The sequence below is a fragment of the Amia ocellicauda genome, chromosome 9, assembly GCF_036373705.1.
Source record: "Amia ocellicauda isolate fAmiCal2 chromosome 9, fAmiCal2.hap1, whole genome shotgun sequence".
Classification (NCBI taxonomy): Eukaryota; Metazoa; Chordata; class Actinopteri; order Amiiformes; family Amiidae; genus Amia; species Amia ocellicauda.
Window position 1 is genome coordinate 13,239,202 of NC_089858.1, and position 24,857 is coordinate 13,264,058.

Here is a 24,857-nt window from a genome sequence, read left to right on the forward strand (position 1 = left end):
GATGACAAGAACGACCACAACAACAATAACAGCCATATTATAGTGTATATAGCACCTTTCACAATAAAGTATCAAAATATGGTGAGAAAACATTACATCACTATCCCTAAGATTCGCTCATGCATGATTGGAAGGCTTCAGGGAGGGCCTCAATGTAGTGGTGAGCAGCCTTGCACCCAGAGAGGGCAAGACATTATACAGTACAGTGCATTATAGCCCAGTCTAGTACTGCAATGCACAGCACAGTGTCTTCTGTTACTTGCTCCTTAATGCAAGCGCTTATCTGTGAAGCAGAAGCAGTTTCTGGGTTGCTAATGTTGGATTTAAAGAGATCTCTGACACTGGCCTACACCACTGTCTCTCCATCCTCTGGGCAGCAGCAACAGTCATCCTCTTTACCTTGTCGCCTTTAAATCCAGGGTAGCCCCTCTGTCCTGCACAGCCCTGATGCACATAAATAAATGAATAAATACAAAACACAGATAAATAAATAAACAAACACACCAACAAATAAATACAACTCTGTACAATAGTCAAGTTCCACAGTACAAAAACACTACTCCTGGAAATGAGCTTGACAGTAGAATGGGTACAGTACTTTAACACAGGGCCAGTCAGGAAGGTGGCAATTTAGGGAATAGGAGGTACGTCTTTACACAGGGCCACATGGGGGCCTGGTTCTCCATGTTTCTACAAACCACAGTAGCAAAATTAAAAGTAAATATTTGTTTTCCCAGGAAGATAACATGTACCAATTGTTGCTGTACTATACATATAAACAGTCTATTCCACCTGGGTTTGATACTCTTATTTTCTTTGTTTTAATGGGGAGGGCAAAATTGATAGGCAGACAAGGGAGTGTGTGTGTCTGCATGTATGTATGAGAGAGAGTCCAAGAGAGAAAGAGAGAGAGCGGTTGCCTGAGTTAAAGCGTGCTGACAATAAACCCAGAAAGAGAGTGACAAAGAAAGAGAGAGTAAGAGGGAGACAGAGAAAGGGAGAGAGAGTGAACAGCTGCTGAGGGTTGCTCTTCTGGAAAACATTCAGGGCTGAGGAAGCAATTAAAGCACAAATACAAAATCAGGTGCACAGCTTCTGTCAGGCAGCAGGCTTAACCCCAGCCCCACGCTGTCACAGACCGCGCTGACACTGTAACTCAACGCTGCTGTGAATGTAAAAATGGGGCTTTCTGAAGATGTCAGGCAATCTGTCGTATAGAAAACCATGCAGTGTGTGTAACAATTTTCAGTGTCCCTCCATTAAGTGCTACCACAAGATTAGTGCAACCCTGGACTGAGCTTTTATGACACTTGTCTAAACCAAATATTACATTTTCAAATTAGCCCTCCTGGAAGCTCTCCATCATTCCCACGAAGAACAATTTCAGAAGGAGAGGAGAGACAGCAGAGATGAAGATGTGAATATGCACCTCTGTTGTTATATTAATCATGCTCTGTATGTTTGCCCCCGCCCCTACTGTGTCAGGACCTTTGCCTCTGTGGAGCAAAGATGATCGCACTCGGTGAAAATAAAATCACACTTCAGAAGAGAAAGTTTAAAAGATAAACATGCACATGCGTCACCTTTGTCATGAATCAATGACTTTAAAAGTATTCTTCATGTCTGCATTCATCTTGGTGGGATCCTACAATGAACTGTCTACTTACATAGTGTTAAGTGCCACGCTCCATGTCTGAGCATGTTAACACACCCAGGAGGTCCCATGTAGAGCTGTATGTTCCCTGGGATACATAAAAGCCGTCTACAGCTACACAACATCAAAACTCCTCTTATTAATGCGAGGGTGATTGAACTGTGTGGCTTGGAAAGCAACTGTCAAACGCGTCTGGAATGTCGGTGTGAGGCCTAACCAAGCTACCAGTGCTTGTACCGTTCCCTGTGAAGAATTTGGTGATTCCAGCTTAGACATTTATATACTGAGCTGTATTGGAATATAAACCTCCCCTTATTAAGAATATAGATGTTAATATTCAGGGTTGTTATAACAAAAATATGCAATTTCAAAAATGTATTGTCATCAAACTACATATTTCTAATGCACAAGTACTTGCCAGGGTCACCCACAGAGCTCCTACTAAACATCTAGAGGAAGGAAAAAGCAAGGAAGGAACAAAAAAAACAATTGAAATATGTATGTTTTTTCACAATAATTATTTGAAATTGTATACTTTTATAACAATCCAGTATATGAAAATAATGATAAATAAATACATTCATATTTTTAACTTCATTTCAAGTCATCCAATGGCATGCAAAGTCACTAACTCTCATGCAGATGCTGTACAGTGAATACAAGGAAGCTGAAATGTAATTCCACTAATAAACTAGTGTCCGTTGTTCCTGCTGAATGATGATCTGTGAATGCTGAATAACAGCTTCTATCAGGAGAACACTAGGGAACAGGGAGCCAGGGCTGTTTCTTGTCAGGGAATCCAATGATGGGAACAGCTGTGTGGGAATTTCAGAAGGATCCCAACACTCTGAGGAGGAACACTGATATTCCAGTTCACCCTGTGAAGTGCTCAGGCACATACCTCCAAATCCCCCTGTGTTCATCAGTACTGTATGTGAGCCTTAAGCCAAAGTTTTCCACAAATCACCTAAATCTCAAGATTGGCAGTGATCAGTATAGTTGTGCATCTTAACCAAGTCATTAAGAAATTAAGCAGGACTCATCTCCTCCATTACACATATACATCCACCCCTCGTTCCACCCCTCATCGATACCTGTTCTAAAAATGTGTTTCAGGCTTTGTGGGTCAACAGAGCACGTCGGAGAACAGCGCTGTCCTGCAGATCACATTGAATTCGAACACGTAAAAATAAAGCAACAGAAAACACATTCCCGAAATGCCACGTAAATTGAACTGAGAACTTCTCAGCGTTGAAATTGTGGACATGCTCCGATTTCTCCTGCTCTTTGTCAAACTGAAACTGAATAAATAAAACCAAAAGTCAAGAACTGAGGCAAACTTAAAACATGCAGTTTTATGGAGGGGGGAGGGGGGGTTACCATTGCTATGTCAACTCTAAAATTGTACAAATGACCAGCAGGGCATCCTACAGCCATTTCCAGACTGGAAGTAAGTCACTGATCATCTGGGTGTGATTTGGGTAATTTTACAGAACTGGTAATCTAGATCCTGTCCAGATGGAATAGAAGCTGCCACCTGGCCCCTTCATTCCAGCAGGGTTTTACACAGGGCAGGTTTCTACACAAACTTCTTCGCTACAGACTCCTTTCTAAAATGAATCGGGTCTGATTAAGGAAATTAACTCATCTGTTCAGTCTGCATGCTTTAGCCCCACAAGATCTGAGCCCGTGAAGAGTTCCTGCAGTTTGACTAGACTGTGAGGAGGCCTCGTGTGAGATTGTACTTCTGTATTCAGTAAAGAAAGAACAACTTAAACGCAAACAAAGATGGAGAATGAGAGTGTGAGATTTGTAGTTTTGAGTCCTATTCAATTCCAGCTTCCAACCTGAAGATCCCATCAGTGTCTGTATGACCAGTATCTATGCGCCCACTACTTTGCTAACACTTCTTGTAGCTGTTGCCATTGAGTAAAACACCATATCAACAAAAACAACCACAACAAAAACAAATGAACAGGAATCTCACCCTCCGTCCGGGACGTCCAGGTGGTCCTGGGGGGCCTTGCCGGAGGCGGTACAGCCTGCCATCGGAGCCCTGCACTTCTGCTCCCACCCGGGGTTTAAGTGTGACGGTGCCCATCAGCTCTTTGCTCCCTGCAACCCTCTGCTTGTTTTGCCCCTCTGCATGCTGCTGGAGGACACTGCTGTTCCCTGTGCTGGTGGCGTTCACATCCTGCTTTGTCCCAGCATCCCCCGGCCCACTGCTGTTGTCTCTAGGGGGTGTTGCTTGCAAGGGAAGCAGCAGTTCCTCCTCGATCATCAGCTTGGCATCAGGGTCAAGTGGCGTGGGGAGGCGCGGGTGGGGCATGTCTTGGCCCTTTCCCTCCAAGAAGCCCTGAGATGACTTTTTGGTCAGGATGGAAGAGGAGGAAGAAGAGGTGGAAGAATCCAAGTCTATGATGTCGTCCAAGGGTTTCCCTGGAAATGAGCCCCGGGTCCTCTCGCCCGAATCCTGCTTCCTCTTGTCCGTGGTAACATTCTCCTCTTGGAGTTTGGACGTGGATTCTGACTTGCCTGAGACGCTGTTGTGGCCACCCTTGGGTACAGCTCTGGACGGTGGGCCGGAGGAGGACAGAGTGACATCCTGGTAATCTGCAGAGTCAGGTTCAGGCTTCCCCCCAAGCCGCCCAGGGCCTGAGATCTGGGCGCTCGTTGAGGTCACCAGGATGGGGTCCTCCTCCAGCAGGAACACATCGCCACGGAACACGATGGACGGCCTCCTGGGGTTAGAGGGCACAGTGCCGTCCCCTCGGGGGCTACTAGGTGACCCTTTCACAGAGGGCATTGGAGTCTGAGCTGTGGAAACCTGGAGTGAGAGAGGGAGAGTGTAAGAAAGAAAGGGATGGACAACTAAACTGAAAACCAACTGTCTGTTAAACAAATGATACAATTCCAGCAGAATGAAACTGCCATATTCAAACGGAAAGGGACCCGGTGTGGACTGAAATTATTTATTGATCAATTCTACAACAGGAAGTAGTTTTATGACAGCAAGATTATTAATTATTGGTTAGCATGTTTTTTTGCGGTTTTCTTTGGTTCATTAAACATAATGAATATCATAGTGCCAGTATCCCTGAGACTTGGTTACAGAGGTGGTCGGGTAGCAGGTCATAAAGCTCACTCAGGAGATGCATTAGTGAACCTGTGGGCAACATTCCCTCTCTCTACTGCTAAATGAACCCCTAAGAGCTTCATCTGCCTCTAACTTACTGGTGCGCTTCGTCCAGGTAGTGTGTTGGCTCGGGGGGAGGGTACAGGGGGCAGAGGCTGTAAATTTGAATTGAGGCATTAAATGGGACACAGCAGTAAGCTGTAACTGGAGGGGGGGGCAGGATATGTAAAAAGATGGGGGGGGGGGGTGGTTCACAGGCATGCAAGGACCTGACTTAATATGGAAACACAAAGCCACAGGATTGCAAGAACGACTAATGCAACTGACTAATAGCAAAAGTGTAGCCATGGGGGATGGAGGGGATCTAAGATCAGGGAGATTGACAGGAAACTCGGGCCCCAGGGGATACTGTGATTTACATCCTGGTGTTGTGTTTGACGGTGCAAGAACTTCAAAGAGTTAATTGCATCCCGAACAGCACATAACTACAGTCAGGTGAGGGCAGTGTGGAAGCAGGGCCCGAAGACTTGCAGAGCATGGTGCAGTGCTGCTCGCTGCACTCCAGCCCTCAGGCAGGACACAATTAAATATTGTTTGTCCACACAAGGCTGCTCTGAGAGCTGGCCTCTCGTACTCTAGATACCTGATCCCTTCAGGGCTGTGTAATGTCCGACAGTGCCAAGCGCCAGACCTTGTAGGCTGAGCTGAGCAGAACACAGCAGGATGCCTTTGAAATTCCAACGTTCTCCTTGAGTCCAAAGGGTGCCAAAGTAAACTCTGATCTAAGGTATCAGGGTAGTCTTTCCCTAGCTTTGAGAAGTCTAAGGCGCATCTACTTAACGTAAAATTCAGCATGGCACATCAACCCCGCCCCATTACCAACTTTAAAACACACCTGACTTTCAGCCATGTACCCAAGCTTGTCTCGGTGCCCTCAGTGAGTCGTGTCACTCTGGCAGTAGCAACATTTCATTTTAAACCCATGAGGAGATTGTTTTATTTATTTATTGATTCATTAAATCATTTACTTTTTCTCATGTGTGACTCTTCCAGCAAGCAGTGGCACACCTATTCATACCTGATGCAAATGCTGTATTAGGGAAATGGGGATAGATAGAAAATCATCAAATAAGAATAACAAATTTTCATGTCTGGTTCTGACCCAGTTCATATGGTGGCTCTAGAATACAGAATACATCATTTGTACACCTTTCCTTTAGTCAATTCCTATGTGTTGTCAGAATCAACAGAGCTGTGAATCCACCATCCACAGTGAAAACAAGAAACCTGAAAATAAAAAATACAAAAAACTCTCCTACCTACCATGACAGACGCAGTGCCTGTAAATTGGAAACACTTAAAGATATAAAATGGTTAACCGACTTTAGAATTAAGCAATAAAGAGCAAATTTGCTGCTGTGGACTGGTGTCTATAATTAGATGAAGGGCACAGGGGTCAGCCAGTGGTGAACAGAGGAGCAGCACATCGGGCTGCAACCTGCGACCTGAAGGGGATACTCATTCGCTTTTGTATAGCTTGGAGTGACCTCCAAACCTGACTTACTTGTGCCATTGCCCCTACAGAGGAGGACACACTCTGGTCCCATGGAATAGAACAAGGGAGTGGATGGAGGGAGTGAAGAATAGCCGCTCTTTGTCTCTCCCTCCCTCCACTCTCCTGCTCAGTCAATCTCAAAGTGTGTTATTACATTTTCTGGTCTCTCGGTCGGCCTACACACTGGGGTTAAAAGTGTTGCTGCAGTGGGTAAGAAACTGCCTGCTTTACTGTCCAGCTCTTGAACTTTAACTAAGAAATCATCAATAATATAATAATAATAATAATAACACACACACACACAGGTCTTCAAGGCCTAGGATAAATTAAATGAAAGAAAAATATAATAAAGTATAATAAATGAATATAAAGTATAATGTAGCATTTTGACAATCATTTCATATTGAGAGGGATCTTCAATATAAATTGCTTTGTTCAAAAGGATCGTAGGCTGGATCTTCAAATAATCTGGTGAGTGTTTTTAAATGGCAGACAAATGGCTGCCTTTAATTGTCTTAATTCGAAATGTTGTTTGTACTAAAATCCTGTGAAGCATGGACTAAATAAATACTTTTTATTTTTTGGAGCTGTAGTAAGTGTGCAGGTATTTCTTTTCTTTTTATTCTATATGATCTTTTTCGATACCCAGCACCTTCTAAGATATTTGGATGCGCGTGTGATTAATCTTTTTGCCTAATTATTTGCGTGCCTCACTAGGTTTATCTGTGGATATTAAATACGACAGGCAGGAGCATGAGTGATGACGTATGGCTCACCGTGTGTAGAGATTGTCATGCACGTTTGTTTTCTTATACTTGGATGAAGTGGTTTCATTTTCTGAGGCACAGTGAAGTCATTACGAGTGTGCGCTGCCAGGGAGTGTGGCGTGTGAATGGATGGGAGCGAGGCGGAGTTTTTGTATGTTGTTGAAGGCCCATGTCCAAAAGGCATGGTACATCACCGCAGTATCAATTTAAGAAAAAATATATATACACCGTATATTATATGTATTTACAGTGTATATATTATAGCGATCTTGGGCCTCACTAAGAGGCCTGGGCATTTTAGTGATGGGGTAAGGTTGCTGCACTGTGGGGAGGGGGGGGATCGGGATTCGAATCCCCGCTGTGACTGGAAGCCCCAGTTCATTGCAAATATGATATATATATGATAGATATACAATATACTCTGCATGTGCCTGTGTATATATGTATTACTGCCAACTTCCAAATTACAAGTCAAAAGTCTGATACACAAGGTTTTGGGTGAGGGTGCCATTGTCTGGCAAGAGAAAACACATTTTTATTTTGTGAAAACTGTCATTCTAAGAGCTTTCTGTCAGGGATGGTTATCAGGGAGGCAGGTGGCAGGAGTGGAATGCTGACAGGACAAAAACAGCACCACAACACAGACTGGCGCCTCGCTCTGTCTTACCGAGTTGTTACAGGGCCTGCAGACTGAAAGGAAGACAGAGGCTGGGGGGGGTGCTCCATGTTAAACACCTGTGAAGAATCATGTCAACACAAAGTGATGGCCCAGGACAGTTTTGCTGTTCCACTAAAATCTATCTTTAAAATTAAAAAATAAAACTGTGGGCACATAAAGCGGCGACGACAAAAAACTAAGAAATAGCCCTCGTCCTGCATTTGCTCCTCTCAGAAAGAGACTTGACTTCAATACTGTGCACAACATCATCTATCTTTACCCACAAAATGTAATTGTTTTAAATTTAACATGTAACATTTTAAATGTTAATAATTATTCACATTCAAATGCCTGGAATTTCCACAGCTGATACGGTATGTGATTGGCTGCCGTGAGCATAACTCTATGCCGCAGTATGTTTTTGCGGCGCAGGCTCGACAACACCAGGGCCCAGGACGGCATTTTGGACAATGTTGAAGGGGTATCAAGTCAGAAAGACGCATCATGTCACAGGCATTGGCAAACAGCTCCATATTAAGGCTTTGAATGGCATGAAATGTGGTTCACTTTACCCTTAAGCAGTGCATTCTGGGTAAATGGTTAGGAATCAGAGGTGCCGTTGAACCCAGTTCATTATGACACACCACTTTGCAGTGAAAACAGACACTGTGAATTATGGATAACTATATATATATAATTATATATATGAACTGGGTAAACACATAGAGCTCTCACTGACACTCGACTGTCTCTGCAGTGATTGGTTACCATGTCAATCTCTTCAGAAACACGCTGCAGGGAGGACATTACCTATATTAAGTGGGCTGTCCTGACAGAGGCCTATAAATCAGAGGAAACACACAGGTATGAGTGCAATCTGAGCCCTCAGTGCTCTGGCCCGCCTGCAGCTGGGTAAACACGTTTCGAAACATGTCAGGAGGCGGATCTGGGACATCTCCAGATTGTAATAAAAATAACACAATATAAAACAAAAGCACACAAAAACAGGATCTGAACGTAGGCACATATGCACCACGAACGCACAACTCTCAGCACTCGTTTAGCAACCAACTGCTATTCTACATCTTCTACCGCCCGGTACATTGTTTACCAGCGACACCTACTATGTAGCAACCGGCAGATCACCTGTCTAAAAACAGTCAACCAAGTGCAGCATTAAGTTGGCGATAAGTTTAACAAACGGCTTCCCCAGTGTTGGTCTCTTTTATACAAGTCTCTCTCTGAATGTGCATCTGTGACAAAAGGGCAGCAATCGGAAGAAGAAAGATGCACCAAATGCCCCAAACTCTGTAAAAACAATGACCAGACTTACCTGCCAATCAAGGGGGGGAAATACAGTAAACGCAGTGCAGAGATACAAAATTTGAAGGGATATTTATCAGGGGACCTGCAAGAGGACACAAAACATGCCCACCCATTTATTTCCAGTCTGTTTCACTTCTGCACATGACCAAGTATCCTTTTAAAGCAAGCTGGACCCCTTTCTTTCTCTCTTTCTTTCTGTCCATCAAATCGAAAACTTAATTGCATGGCTGAAAATTAATTGGAAACAGGGAACACAGACCAACATTCTGCCCGCTGTACAGGCCGTTCATGAGTCGCCTCCTCCAGAGAATCAAACAACTGTAATTAACATATAAGAATGCTAATGATGTGCACCAAAACAACAAAACAAAGATGTAACCTTTCTAGCTAGCTTACAAATATAGGCAATATTTGCACTATGGCTTCAGCATAAACTACCGTACACATACTACAACAGCTTTAATCTGCAGAGGACTATCTTTGATCTATGGTGACTGTTTGGAGAACAGAAAGAAAGAAAAAGGACAGGATTAAACAATTATATACTTTAATGACCCTGTGCATCTGTGTAGCTGTACACTGATCCTGTCATCACTCGAACTAGAGGCAAGCGATTGCAAAAGAGTTACCGACAACCCTGAAATAAAGTAGGCAATGCTGCTCGCAAAGTCAGGAGCCAAGTGTAGAAATCCAGAATCCAGAAATCAGAGCATTACAGTCACTTTCAAATAGAGCATAAGACTTTATAACCAACAAAGCTTAGGTTAATCACATAGATATCAATAGATGTAGACAAACATAAACCTTACTATACTGCACTGTAAGCTGCAGTTTAACAAACAAATAAAAACATTTTCTCTGTATCCTAGTTTAAGAAGCCACAGTGCATGAGCACCCCTGGCTGCTCAGAAACCACGTGTCCAAACAGACCCTCATGTGGGCACCAGTCCTACCTTGATCGCGCTCCCCTGTCCAAACACACAGAGGTACAGCAGCACCCAGGCCAGCAGCCATTCAGAGCTTCCCATTGCTGCAAGACACAGGCATGGACTGATCGCTCCCTGACAATCCACACTCTCTCTGTCTCCCTGTCTCTCACACACACACAAACACTTGGTGTCTCTCTCACTCACCCACTCTCTCTCTCTCTTTCTCTCTCTCTCTCTCTCATACACACCCACTCTCTCTCCCAGAGACTGTCCTCACTGTCTTTCTCTCCCACACTCACTTTCTCTCTCTCTTTTTTCCCCACACCATCCCTCTCTCTCTCACACACACACTGAAAAGCACAGGTAGAAGCCCCATTAGTCTCGCCCACCTTGCTGGTCAGTAATGAAGGACAGCACAGGTCCAGCCAGAATTCTCTGTACTTTTTGTAATCAGGGGAATTGTTCATTATGTATTGATAATAACAATAACAACAACAACAGTTTATACCCTCGCTTTGTCCCAGCACAGGAGTGATGAAGTGAAAGGCTATCAGCCCTCACCGAGGACACCATGGGCTCACAGTAGCCAGCCACCACCAGGGGTAGCTGTTGTATATGGGATATTTGGAAACAGCCCTAAGCTCTGGTTGTGAACAACCCCCTAGGGAATCCCTGCCATTGTTAGCTACATGGATATTTAATGCGTACACACCATCTTTAAATGTAGAAAACAGATACTGTTTGATAAGATAAAATACATTTTCTTCTGGAACCGTGTTTACATTTCTGAAGCCTTGCAGTTTGTCACTAGCCGAGATGGTGTGCGTCTCTGGTACAGGATTAAACATTCACACATGTAACCAGTGCCTAGAAAGAGGAATGTCTCTACACAGATGCTGCACACTTACTGTGACTGAGGTTAATGCCTTAGAAACAAACATGTAGAAAAATAAGACAGTAAGCTATACTATCGACTGAGAAACCGCTCTTATTATGATGACGACAGTGCAAGGATACATACTGCAAGAAGACATACTGTGATTTAAACACAACAGGACAAATAAATACTTAGGGTGGGTATTTAAGAAGATCCAAATTCCATGTTTTTAATAAGCCCAAAACACTGAACGCAACAGAAACTGGATCAAAGAAGAAAAGAGGTGAAATGCCAGTAAGAATTTCTCGCTGCCTAGCATGCTCATTAAAATCCCATAGGCCCGCAGTCTCGCATTTAAGCCCTGCAGACGAACCGGTGGTGTAAGTGAAAGATGGCTGCCCATTAAGAAAGAAAAAAAAGAAAAGAGAATGGTTCGCAAGTGGACTTGCTATGCCACTTGCTGGGATTGGCGCTCAGTAATGGCTTCCAGATCATGTCCTGCCATAAAACTATAACAATCAAGCTTTGCAGTACAGGCATTTGCAGAGCTTTAAAGATGTTTCCCATTAGAGAGACTTCATCATGTTTTCAGCTCTGTAAAATTAGAGTGTTTAGTCAGAGTGTAAAAAAAAAAAAAAGTTAATCTACTGATGCAGCAACATTTGTCTTTTTTTTTCTTTTAATCTTTCTTTTGCACAGTATCTGATTTATACAGCTCCAACGGGCTACACTAAATTACAGTCTGCAGATGGATAATTATAAGTTTGAGCTCTTCAGGCCAAACGCATTAATGATAGGTGCGCTATGCCAGATGCAGCAGACGATGCGAAGCAGCTCGTCTGATGCATCACAGCGCTCCCAAGCGTCTCTCACATGAGCTGTAATTAAACGGACTTGGCATCCAGAGGGGTTCTGTTCAATAGAGGGAAACACCGTCTCTTTTCACTGTAACGGCATTTTAACGTATGTTTTCAAGAATGATAATAAAAGCCTCAGCCTTGTCCCCATATTGCTACTGGTTGTTAGGTATTTAAGCACAATGCCAGTTATTTTTACTTAACTCCACTACTCCTGTTTAGAATGAAAGTTACATGACTTCCGTCTCAGTCATGCATTGTATTGTTTGGTATGAGGGAGAAGGGGGATTGTGGCCTGCTCCCTTGTCTCAACTATTGACCACTTCAGTAAAAAGTGTGGAACAAGTGCTTTGGTATTACTCCTCATTATTTTTCTCTACCAACCACAGGTATCACGAAAGATAAAGGGAATGCAATTTCAACAGTATTTTCATTTTTATTTGTATTTGTTAATTTAATTTATGGTGTTTTAATCTAATGTCTGGGAGGAGGACACCCCGAATCTTGTGCCCAAAGCACCAGTATCCTGCAACAAACACCCCTTCCCAGCATCCATTGCTCCTATTTTTATTAACATTCACTCTGAGTTGAAAGTCAAGCAAGTAAATCTAAAGCTCCTCAGACTGCACTGTGACTAAAAACATTCCAGATGGCAGGTGAAAGTGTCTCAGTAAGGCAAATGATGCCTAATCGTTTTGGATGTTCCCCCTTTCAATAAACCATGCTCCCTGTAAGTAGACATTTAATAGATTTCTTTTTTCTGCGAGTTTCTTCATTCTGTAAACTGGTTAGGCGCTCTCCACAGTGTGGTGGGTTTTCTGAACGAGTTCTGCTGCTGTGGCTTTTGCAAAACTCAGCCCTGAAGGTGCAAAAAGTTTGTATTTGGCCAAAAACATCTGGAGTAGGATTGAGTCGGTGTGGCTAGAGCTCACATACTGCAACATCTAAGGACAAGAAACCGTAAATAACGCCCGTCACAGCCTCCCCGCTTTAAGCACAATGCAGAAAATTGCTCTTATTATCTCATTTAGGGTTCATAACCCTTTCACTTAGAACTGCAATAATTTACAACCATTTATTCATTTCATTTTTGCAGCCACTCACATTCTTAAAAACCCTTTTTGGATGAAATGGGTAGCATAAGAAACAAAATCTGCAGTTTACGGTCGCCGTGTACCGTGACACACATTTAAAACAATCCAGTTTCAAAATCCTCGCTTTTCCTCAATACACATTCCGGAAAATTCTTAAAGTCTATAACTCTGGTTTGAAAACACAGAAGAAAAAAATGCATCTTTCAACATTCCTCCTGTAAGGCTTCAGTTTGCTGATACCAATCACTTAGCAACTGTACAAATCTGTACTCGCCTGTGGCTTTGACCCCAACCCTTTGACCTCTCCCACAGGAACGCTGACAGGATCTAATTGAGATAACTGGAAGCTGGAAACCTATGCTTTTCCCAAAATATTGAAAACAAAAACATCACCCTTTCTACTAAGAAAAATAAATCTGACATCCCCAGTTAAGAAAAAATAAATAAATACATGTTGTGTGTGTGTGTGTGTGTGTATATATATATATATATCTGTAAATATATGCATATAAATAGTATTGTCCAAGCTGTGCATTTATGTCAATGTTATACATAAAGGATGTCTGGAAAGGGATCAAAGACATGGAAAACAGAACGATCTGACTTATTCCTAGGGCTGAAAACATGTGGTTCTGAGTCTAAGGTCTAAAAAAAAAAAAAAAGAAAAAAGAAAAACAAAAATCAGATTCCTGCTTTTCACTCCATAACTCAAGGAGCAGTTACAGTGAGCAATGCAGGAATTTACCACCCCCAGCCCCCCCGTTATTATACATCCTTTCCCTGCCCCTCTATTTAGCATCAGACCCAGGCACACTGGGCATGGCTGGAGAGGAGAGGGCCAGCCGGGGCCGGGCCTGGCAGGGCTCCTGTCACCCTCCCTGTGACCCGTAGCTTTGCCGCATCCAGCAAAACCTGGGATGCAGAGCGTCTCCCTGCATGTTCTGACACTCTTCACCTCAGTGCAGATGGGAAGCAGCACTAAATCAGAGCCCCCCCTCAACACCACCACCACACGCCTGACCAAGCTAGTCCCTCTCTCACTCCAGAGTTCATCAACACCATACATTTTGCAGATGACTCTGTGCAAGCTACCAGTATTCAGGCTAACCAACCACAACCCCCCCCCCCACAAGCCCCCAGTTCCCTATAAACGCATGCAGGCTGTCTCCATGACCCCCATTGACCGCACCCCCTGCTGCAGTAAAGAAAAACAAACATAAATAAAAATAATGGTTGACAGTGGCTGGGCGCTGCACATGGCTTCTGTGCCCGAGCTGACGGCAATAAATCCTGACCAGGAAATTGTACAACGACATTCAGAGACCTTTACCATCCGTTTGAGTTAATTTAGTATTTTTCTTTGAAATGTGAAAATGAACACCCTCACATGCACTGGAGTTTAAGAACAGGAGTTTTGGTATACATGGATAGAAAGTTTTTTTTTCTTCAATTTTTTTTCCTAATTTCCTCCTACTGTAATAGTTTAGACCAGCAAAGATATATGCTTATTTATATTTCTTGTAAATGCTGGTAGGTTCAAATAAAAATGAAACTGCACACACACACACACACACACACACACACACACTGCTGCTTCCCATAAGCAGAGGTGTCAGAACAGAGGATAACGTTTGGAAGGGAGGGTGGAAAACCCATACACAGATTATTTTCACACACCATGTCCAAACTGCTGAAACAAAGACTAATATATCATAATAATAACCAGTGCACACCTCTGGGTAAAACCCCATTACAAAACTCACTTGTCAGTTTGCAAAGACTTGAAAATAAGCCAGTGTTGCTCCTTGTACAAGTTGGTTTGTTCATTTTCACTTTGACATGAATGTAGCACCAAATCCCACAGCAAGCTACGTGACACCTGAGCTCTGTGTTTGCATGTTTTTGTGGACTCACTCAGTTTGCAACTTTAAGCTCCAAGACTGCTTCACGCAGACAACACAAGTAGCAAAGCACTCTTCTCCCTCCTAACGCAATGCAGTACGCATTGCGTGCAAACAGTGTGGGAGGAAAAGACCCCAGAAAGAAGGCCTAGACTAAGAATGAGGAATCCTTCTGATCCACAAAAGTATAGTTCCTGCAAAGGTGAAGGTGTGTGTGTGTGTGTGTTGTAGGGAGTGAACAGCACAGTGGAGCAGATGGCAGCATCAACTTCTCTCCTCCCATTACAGAGCTTACTTGTTCCTGCGAACAGTATAACCTCAGTTCCTTCCTCTCCATACTCACACGGTGGGTTTTCCAGTCCTCCTGAGCAAAAGCACAGATATTACTCAAAGATTAGGGTTTGATTTAGAGGAGATTAATAGCTGTGCTTTCTCTGATCCTCCTCCCTTAAGAGACATGGGTCGACGGGCTGTCAGTGTGTAATATATGACTGATAAAAGAAACATATAAAAGGTTTTCAAATTGCTGACAGGACCAAGGGGACGGGGGTGGGATCCAAGTGAAGTCAGATTCAATTATTCCCACTACCTTGGTAGCATTTGCAATATGCATTTAAAAACTATTTATTGGCAAGACAAGTCGAAATGCATAAGCATCATGATGTTCACTTTTTCTCCAATAAATTGTTTTTTGTGACATTGGTAAATGTGAACTGTTTTTAGACATCCATCCTTGAATGGATAATCTGTTTTATATAAACTCCCTGGGATAAGGCACCCCCCATTTAAGGTTTATTAAAACTATTTTAGCTCCTGCAATTTTTGAAAGTCATATATATACACACAGTACTGTGCAAAAGTTTTAGGCAGGTGTGAATAAATGCTTTCAAAAATAGACATGTTAATAGAAAATCTACATCAAGTCCATATTTGGTGTGACCACCCTCTGCCTTCAAAACAGTATCAATCAGATGCCTCCCTGATGGTATTGAATGATGGATAAGTATCTGCCTGTACTTCTCAGCATTGAGGAGACCATTCATTCTGACCAAATCCCCAACTCCATTTGCAGAAATGCAGCCCCAAACTTGCAAGGAACCTCCACCATGCTTCACTGTTGCCTGCAGACACTCATTCATGTACCACTCTCCAGCCCTTCGGCAAACAAACTGCCTTCTGCTACAGCCAGATATTTCAAATTTTGACTCATCAGTCCAGAGCACCTGCTGCCATTTTTCTGCAGCTCAGATCTTGTGTTTTCATGCATAGTTGAGTCGCTTGGCCTTGTTGCCACGTCGGAGGTATAGATTTTTGGCCGCCTTCCATGAAGGCCACTTCTGACCAGACTTCTCCGGACAGTAGATGGGTGTACCAGGGTCCCACTGTTTTCTGCCAATTCTGAGCTGATGGCACTGCTGTACATCTTCCGATTGCGAAGGGAAGTCAGCATGATGCGTCTTTCATCTGCTGCAGTAAGTTTCCTTGGCCGACCACTTTGTCTACAGTCCTCAACGTTGCTCCTTTCTTTGTGCTTCTTCAAAAGAGCTTGGACAGCACATCTGGAAACCCCTGTCTGCCTTGAAATGTCTGCCTGGGAGAGACCTTGCTGCTGCAGTATAACTACCTTGTGTCTTGTTGCTGTGCTCAGTCTTGCCATGGTGCATGACTTTTGACAGTAAACTGTCTTCAGCAGCCTCACCTTGTTAGCTGAGTTTGGCTGTTCCTCACCCAGTTTTATTCCTCCTACACAGCTGTTTCTGTTTCAGTGAATGATTGTGTTTCAACCTACATATTGAATTGATGATCATTAGCACCCGTTTGGTATAATTGTTTAATCATACACCTGAATATATGCCTACAAAATCCCTGACTTTGTTCAAGTGTACCTAGAAGAATTGATGCTGTTATGAAGGCAATGGATTTGCTCACTTTGCATTTTGTTAATTGATAAATATAATCTATTAACATGTCTATTTTTGAAAGCATTCTTACTTTACAGTATTTTTTTACACCTGCCTAAAACTTTTGCACAGTACTGTATATATATATATATATTTTTGTAATCAGAGTTATGTATGGTCAGCTGCTTCTGCAGCCAGATGTGGCTCTGAATGGTGCCAAACCATTCAAAGCTAAAGTCTAAATTGATAATTTTTGACTTCGTTCTAGAACACAGGCAACTCTAGAGCACTGGCCACTCAAAGTCAGGTCCATTAGGCTGGGCTACAAAGGACAATAATTCCAAGCTCATAAGTACGTCATTTAACTAATATTTTATTTAATGATAATACCACTGGAGCTAGATACCCTGGCAACGGAAGCCTTACTTAACAATGCTGCAACCCCCATCCGGCCCAGACTCGCCCAGCAAAATCATCGTTCAACATCTGTCCGAGTCACTAACGCAGCCCACACAGACCGCAGCAATCATGGGAACCTGCAGACAAGTGCAGGAAATTATACCAGGGGCCATGGATATCCCCTCGTAAATGCAGCCTCCCTCACCCTGAAGGCCACGCCACATACAAGAATAAGAATAAGAACAAGAAGGAGTCTGCAAAGCTGGTGTGTAGTGTAGCACATGGCTCTTTGACCCTGCATCACAAGTATGCATCTGGCTGGCACGGTTTAATCTGCGGAGGGGTGATTATGATTACCCCACGTGGTTGAGAATCATTAATAACAATACAAAAATAAAAATCATAATAAAAAACAGTGCCAGCTCCAGCTCCTAACACACCAGCAGCAGAGTACTAAAACAGAGAGCGCAGCTGGAAAATAATGAACACAGAGCGCAGCTGTTAGGAGCGCAGTCTGATGGCTGCCTTGGGCCACATTTGCTGCAAGGGGGGAACCAAACGCACCAAAACTGCATGTTTCTGGAGGAGCACTTAAGTTCGCAGCTCAGGGGAGCACTGGGAAGTATTCAGCAGTCTGGTGTCCTGCTGGGTTGCTCTCTAAGCAAACAGGACCATGCAGAACAAAAGGCCTAAGCCCTGAGAGGACCAGGACACGTAGCCCCTCATCACTCCACACAGGACACGGGCTGGCCACTGGAATCCCAGACTAGGTTTAAAGGACTTCTATAGCCAATTAAGTAACTGTAAGAGCAGACATATTGTTTGGTAAACTGTCTGTGCCTTTAAAACAGAGTTGCGTATTCGGATGTGGAACGAGCCTAGATAGGAGAAAGGAAGATCCTAGATTAAACATGAGCCTACTTGGAAATCATCGTCGGTGTGCAGAGGAACACTGAGACTCCCTCACACACGCACCTGAGCAACACCGTGAAAGGGAGAGTAAATCTCTTTTCAAGACTCCTGTTAACACAGCCAGAGCTGCTGCCGAACACAGCTCCCAGAACATGGTGCACTCCTCAACCGCCCAATGCCAGTGTGTTCATTAAACTGCCTTCTGCTCTCACCCAGGGTACTAGTCACTGCTGCCGAAAGACCATCTAGGTGTTCCCATGGCAATAATTAATTGCAGATTTCCCCCTCATTAGGAAATAAAATACTAGGGTTATTGGGACAAATAAGGAAGGCATTCAGGCGCTAATGGGAATGTGCCGTGTCTTCGAATGGCCAGACATTGGCAAGGAATGCATCTGTGCGATGGCTATAGCAGCCGGTCGTTTGGTTATAGTTTTTTTTGTTGTCTTTGGGGGGGGAACAAAGAAGAAGTAAAAATCTGTTACTTTAGGAGTTGGCGCTCTGTGTCTGTTAATGCCAATTCTGTTGCAAGGGGGAAAAAGTAATTTTCTGCTTCTACCTCTTTTAAGGGTGGAGATTGAGTGAGGCTGCTGGTCTTCTGCACTGTGCCTGAGTGAGTGTGAGAGAGGGATGTGTGGTCACAAAGCAGGGAAACTGAAGTCTTTTTTTCATTGCGGACCCTCTGTGGAGGGGGTGGGAGAAGGGACAGATTTTTCTCTGAACAATGCTTCACAACAAGCAGTTGGAAGCAGAGCAGCATGGCCCTCGGCTAAAGATCGCTTCTCTGTCCTGTAGGGTACTTACAGTCAGTGAGAGCTCCATGTCTGAAGAGCTTTCTGAATTTTCTGGCAAATCTTCAAGATCATTGGAGGACAATATAAGATCCTGTAGATGAAACAGGTTAATACATAAATATATACATACATAATTGCACACGCAAATAAATAAATAATTATTATTATTATTATTTTCTTAGCAGGCGCCCTTACAAAATATATATACATATTCAAATACATACACACATTAAATGTCAATAAATTGGTCATTAGAGAACTGGCTGGATTGAGTGCAGTGCGTTAGGGTGCCGCCTACCTCCAGCCTGTGTGTCTGCAGCTCAGGCTGGGCATTCTTCGGAGAACGGTGGGGTTTGGGAGAGGCCCCCCCACAGACGGGGAGGTGGAGGGTGCAGTGCTGCCTGGCGGCGTCTGGGTCGCCCATAACAAAGGTCATCTGCCGCAAGGAACCCTGGGAAGAACAAGCAGGACAAGGACAGGAGGTTCAGCCATCTACTGGGGCATGCAGCTGCTTCCCTCCACACAGCAGCAAAACGGACAGTGGTGTCCAATGCACAGTGGTCACATGCACTGCTCTGCTGGAGTGATAGATTGGTTAATTTAAACATGCTTTAGTTTTGCCCAGTCTTACTGTGCGGACTCTGCACTGCATCTTCCACGCATTTGGATTTGACCATTTACTCTTACAATGCTCACTGTATCAGCAGTTAAACAGACAGATATAACCTGCTGGACTGGGGTCCCCCAGCACCCGTGGTCTGTTCTGCAAAAACATACTGTGGCCCTGACTGCACCCACTTCAGATTCCTACAAAACTTCAGTAAATCAGACAGGTGGTAGCAGCTGCTCCACCCAACAGGTACGAACAGGGGAGGACAGGTAATCGGGAAGTGTGGGAGAATCCTGGGTGGGCTGGTCTATTTGGACCTGTGTGGGCCGCTGGTCTACATATGACTTATTATTTTTATTTTTTTTGCCTGTTACATGATGAGAATTTATACAATATATCACGGCCTCTTGTGCCTTAAAGCTTTTATAAAAATGCTACACCAATATTTAACGTTAAATTATTTGTTTTTTGTTTTTACCGATACTTCATCATGACGGCACGCGGCATATGCTGACTTCATTATTATTTCGGTATGTTGATTTTGGCATAAATATGAGCTGGTCAACTTGAACTTCCCGGGCCGTTTGTTTGTCCCAGTCTGCCCCTGGGTATGAGAAAGAAGCGGTTTGCTATCCCATCAACAACCCCCCAGCTAGCAGTGCCAGACTGGACGAATGCCCCCACCTGCTACAGGCAGAGAGAGGCTCTGGAGCTCTGGAGTCAATTAGATACAAGGCCTTGAGGTATGCGCGGTGCAGTTCACGCCATGCTCCTCATGACAGGGTGAAGCTGCTTCTGACTGTGTGATTTAAACCCCGGGATTAAGGACGCATTAAAAACAAAATACAAAAATTAAAATGACCCCACTGTGCACTGCTGCAAGTTACATGGTTCATAGGACCAGACCAGGAGGGGGAGGATGTGTTGACAGGACAGAGACACGACATGCAGGGGAATGGAGGTTGCGAGTAAGAATCCCAAATCCCGTTGCGACCAGCATGGGAGACAGCTCTGGCTTTATAATGCCGCAGCCATAGGACAGATAATGGGGGGCAAAAACCATACGCCATTTCCTTTTCCGATTGATCCGTAATATTTTTTTTTTATTTATTCTTTAAGAAGAGCTCACAACTTTTAAAACCCAACATGGTTCAAACAGCTGGGCCCTGGGTGTCTTCTTTTCACCCCTGTCCTGCCCAGCCTCAGATCCGCCGAGCACACACGAGATGAGAAGCACCTTCCACAGGGCCAGGTCATTCCTCCGGCGGGGTTCAATTATACCTGGTTAACTTGTTATCTATTCTGACGAACCGACTGATGTCGCGGCTCATACTGGCCATGGGCGGAACCCTGGGGGCTGTTCTGAGGGGTTCTGAAGGGGTGAGGTTCTACACAAGTCCGTTCTGTGTCCGTGCGTTAATATTACAGCAATTCGTGAACGCGGTGTCCAGTCGACTGCAGGGGCACAGAGGCAGACACATGGCCATTGAGTTATCTTTGCTGCCACCCAGTGGGAGAAAGCCTGAATCATCCTGCCAACAGATTTATTTTTCTGTTTTCTGTTTTACAATGCTCAACATTTTAAACAGATCCGTTTTGTGCTCTTTTTTACACGCTGTCTCTGTATGAAAGTGCTGCATGACCAGCAAACATTGTGTTTTATAAACCGCAGGTCAGGTGAGTCCAATATTTGACACTGCAGGCCTGCAGGTTTACCGGCTCTCTTAAATTCATCGCCTGTTGTTGGAGACCCAGGGTGACTGGTAAATGTGATGTCTCCCTGAATAATGCACGGTACTGTGAGTAAGGGGTGAGGGGGGGAAATAAGACAGATGTGTGTGCATTTTGCTAGGCAGCATTTCCCTTGTTCAACTGTTAAATGATCAGCACCAGTTGCTCTTTCATAAATAATATCCCCGCCCAAGGCATCGTTCGTCAGTGGCCAGGACTGTGAGAATGGGATATCCATCTACAGTGCAGTGCAGGAGACCGGAGCGGTTATCTGGAGTATCAGAGAAAGGCTGCATGAGTACTGAAGCCAGGGCGCACTGGGGCTCCAGTAAGCGCCTGCAGATGGACTTCATTTTCAGTGTGGACTCTTAACCCTTGGGGGTGTTGCTGCTCAGGTATGGGCGTGCTCTCACCTCGAAGGGTGTCTCGAAAGTCTCGACAATGCCGCCCACCATCAGCAGCCCCTCGGTGGTGATGCCCATGCCGAAGTAGTTCTTCCAGGTCACACTCTCCACCAGGGCGCAGTCCACATACACCCCCACACCCTGTGCTGACACACCCACAGACACGCGGTGCCACCGTCCATCCGACAGCATGCCTACCGGGAATCTGCAAAGAGATGGGTAGGGAGTGGAACAGGGCATGAGGTGTAGTGAAGGGGAAGAGAGTGGACTCTGGAATAAGAAAACATGAGACCGCTTCCAAAACCACAGAGGCCCGGCTCATGTGGCTCTTCAGTACACAACTGATCTAGGAACTGTACAGTAAACACAATGAATCTGCGACAACAGCAACCTCAAGAGTTAAGTCAGCGACCCACATACCTTCTCACACACTGCCTGTACTGTAAATTATTGCCCAGAAATCACCTAATATAGTATGTAGTAAACAAACGGGTGGACACGGACAGACACACAGGGAACAGACAGGCTTCAACCACCTGCCTGCTGCCCCAACTCTGCGCTTTGCATAAAGCAGCTCCAAGTAGGTGGATTTAAAATAAATCAATTCGGCAAGTTCTTGCTGACGTATCGTGCCTCTGAGCTATGGTAATGACTCAAAGCTGTAATGTTTACCTTTAATATATCACTGTGTAATTGTGTAATGTGTAATGGTCTTTGGCAGAATATCAAAAGGCAAGAAATCTACTTAGTGTCTTGTAGGCGATTACAGGACTTTGGTAGGGAGCCCGCCCGGGATCATTTCCTCCAGCAGCATTGGAGTGCGAGCTGTTCTTCGATGAGTCGCGAGGTTTGATCCCTGACAGACAGCAGCTCTTCAGAACGGCACTAGTAGACAGCTCGATGTGGTAAAGCACAGTCATGTCACAGCCCTGCCCTTAACCCCCGAGGGAGCAGGCATAGGGAGCAGGCATGGGCAGCTGACCTCCACTGCACTATTCGTTGATAAAACAGTGGTCAGAAAACATCCCACTCACTCGTAGTGCCTGCGGATGGTGGAGACGAAGGTCAGCGCGTAGGGGCTGAGCCGCAGCTGCAGCAGGATGTGTCCGCGGGGGGTCAGCAGGGTCAGCAGGCTGACGTCATCACGCAGGCCGTAACTCAGCTCCAGGAGGATGCTGAACTCATCTGCAAAGCTGCACACACACATACACACAAAACGTTAACTAAGAATATGTGGTCTATCACTAACCCTTATCCTTGCACCATCCCCAACGCCAAACCCTGGCCCCAGAAAACAGTCAGAGCAATGAGTTACACATTCGGAGTGTGAACACTGACTGTCATGAAGAAGTAGAGTCAGCGTCAGTCAAGGAGGGACACTCATTGCGGCCACAAGACTGACTCTGCAAGAAATACACCACATGGCAGCAACAACCAAAACATGAGATATCCACCCCATCCACACACAGAGAGAGACCAAACAGGTGGGCTTACCTCTCTCCAAATGCCTGGCGTGCCGGCAGGGTGAGGGTGGCATACTGCCCGATGTGCAGCACCGGGCACTTCTGCTCATCCTCTGACACAGACATGTTGGTGCCATTTGCAGCTTGCAGAGAGACCCGCGGCAGCAGGTCAAGGGTCTCTGTGGCGAGAAGGGGAAATGTATCGGGAATGTGTCACAACACATACAGTGAATATTTAAATTGCCTTACAGGTCACAGAATAGTGTACCAGATGATGCATTAGAGACCATCACCCCAACACTATGACAGCATTCAGGGATGAGGGAATACAGATAACAGGGTCATTTTATTTTGTTGTTTATTCCATTGTGACTGGCGACTGGCACTTTGAGTCACCATTCCATCCCAGCTGCAAGGCCCAGTTCTGACAGGGCACCTGGCCTTGTCCTCACCTATCACCACTCAAATACTGTCCAGATGAGAGCAAGAAAGCCAAAACAGCTACAAAAACAAGCTGCCTTCAGCGTGACAGGCGCTGTGTTTCTGCAGGGATATTCTGGATAGCATATGCTGCTGTGTCCGAGTGACGGGGGGAAACGAGGAGGTGAGACATGGTGCAGATCCAACAATAGCTGCAACCTACTAGAATTTGACGTACCGCAGACGGAAAGCTCAAACCCCCAAAAATCCCTGCAACCCCTGGGAAGCTCTGAAAATGCGACGCCGTAACGACATGTAGGTACAGTGAGACAAAAGCACGCTGCCTCTGAGGGTCCTTTAGCAGCTGCCCAGGTCGAGGTGTTAATGAAATCTGATCTCATTCAACATACATAAAATTTCCCATGGCAAGGAGGCTTGTGGGCCTGTCTCCCAGCCCTGGCACCTTTCAAAACAAGGCTAGGAAACAGACAGGATAGGAGAGGAATTTCCCTGGACAGTCAGGCTTCTACCCCAGAGCTGTCTCAAGAAAAAACATGTTTTTTTTCCCCATAGAGGGAGAAAAAGGAAACACCTTTTATTATGATTTTTTCTATTATTTCACACCTGTAAATGTCACTTGGTTGTCTTTCAACATTTAAAAACAAAATAAAATGGAAAATACTGACTTGTGGATTACCTGCAACAGAGACATTCTCGGCTGCAAATGAAGCACCATACACAGTGGCGGCACGGCCCAGTGACGTTGTGAGTAGAGCAGACCTCTGGCAAACAGGGCGTCACAACACACGCGGACTTAAAAGCACAGTGATTCGGCTGTACCAGTGTCATGGCGGCCCCATCATTCATGGACTGTGGCGTGCTCCGTCAGAAACATCTTTGCTCTCTGACTCTAAGAGGCATCATGCTTTGTTTTATGGTGTCTCGTTCTAATCCACCAGAGACACTGAGTGTAGAACAGTATGTGTGTGCTGGCAGCTTTTAAAGCTCCTCATGCTGGTTATGAATCTTACACAGCAAAATATGATGCAACCATATGTTTCAGCCCTATTTAGAAATTGCTCCATTTTCAAGCTGCACTAAAGCAATTCCATGGCATGGTTAGGATGTTACATAACTCAAACAGGATCGCTACTATAGGACTGAATAGCATGCACTGTAGATTTAAAATTAACCAGTGATGTGGAGCCCTATAGGGTGCAGTGAGGAAACGATAAATAAATAACCAAGGTGGCACTCTGTTATTGGGGTGCAGAAGTTATTTCGGTCTTACGGGGCGCAGTGGAGCGCCTACGTCTCCAGGCAGTCTTGATCCCCGTTTGGGTAAATTACACTCAGCTCAATTTCATGTTTTCTGTCAGCCTTGGAGTTTGGCCACATTCTCTGTTTAGTGTATCTTGGCCTCTCTCCTTCTCCACAGCACAGGGAATTCAGTAAATTGATGTTGGCAT

General features: G+C 44.7%; 1 protein-coding gene across 1 annotated transcript in view; it reads right to left on the reverse strand.

Annotated features, from left to right (window-relative positions):
* LOC136758673 (collagen alpha-1(XI) chain-like) overlaps positions 1-24,857 on the reverse strand; it is a 73,230-nt gene that overhangs the window by 14,452 nt on the left and 33,921 nt on the right. Inside the window, exons 2-8 of the mRNA XM_066713240.1 lie at positions 23,000-23,147; positions 22,540-22,698; positions 21,515-21,710; positions 19,059-19,211; positions 18,771-18,851; positions 3,642-4,481; positions 400-444 (exon numbers count right to left, since the gene is read on the reverse strand). Coding sequence (XP_066569337.1) covers positions 400-444; positions 3,642-4,481; positions 18,771-18,851; positions 19,059-19,211; positions 21,515-21,710; positions 22,540-22,698; positions 23,000-23,147 — 1,622 coding nt within the window. The remainder of the gene's footprint in view (positions 1-399; positions 445-3,641; positions 4,482-18,770; positions 18,852-19,058; positions 19,212-21,514; positions 21,711-22,539; positions 22,699-22,999; positions 23,148-24,857) is intronic.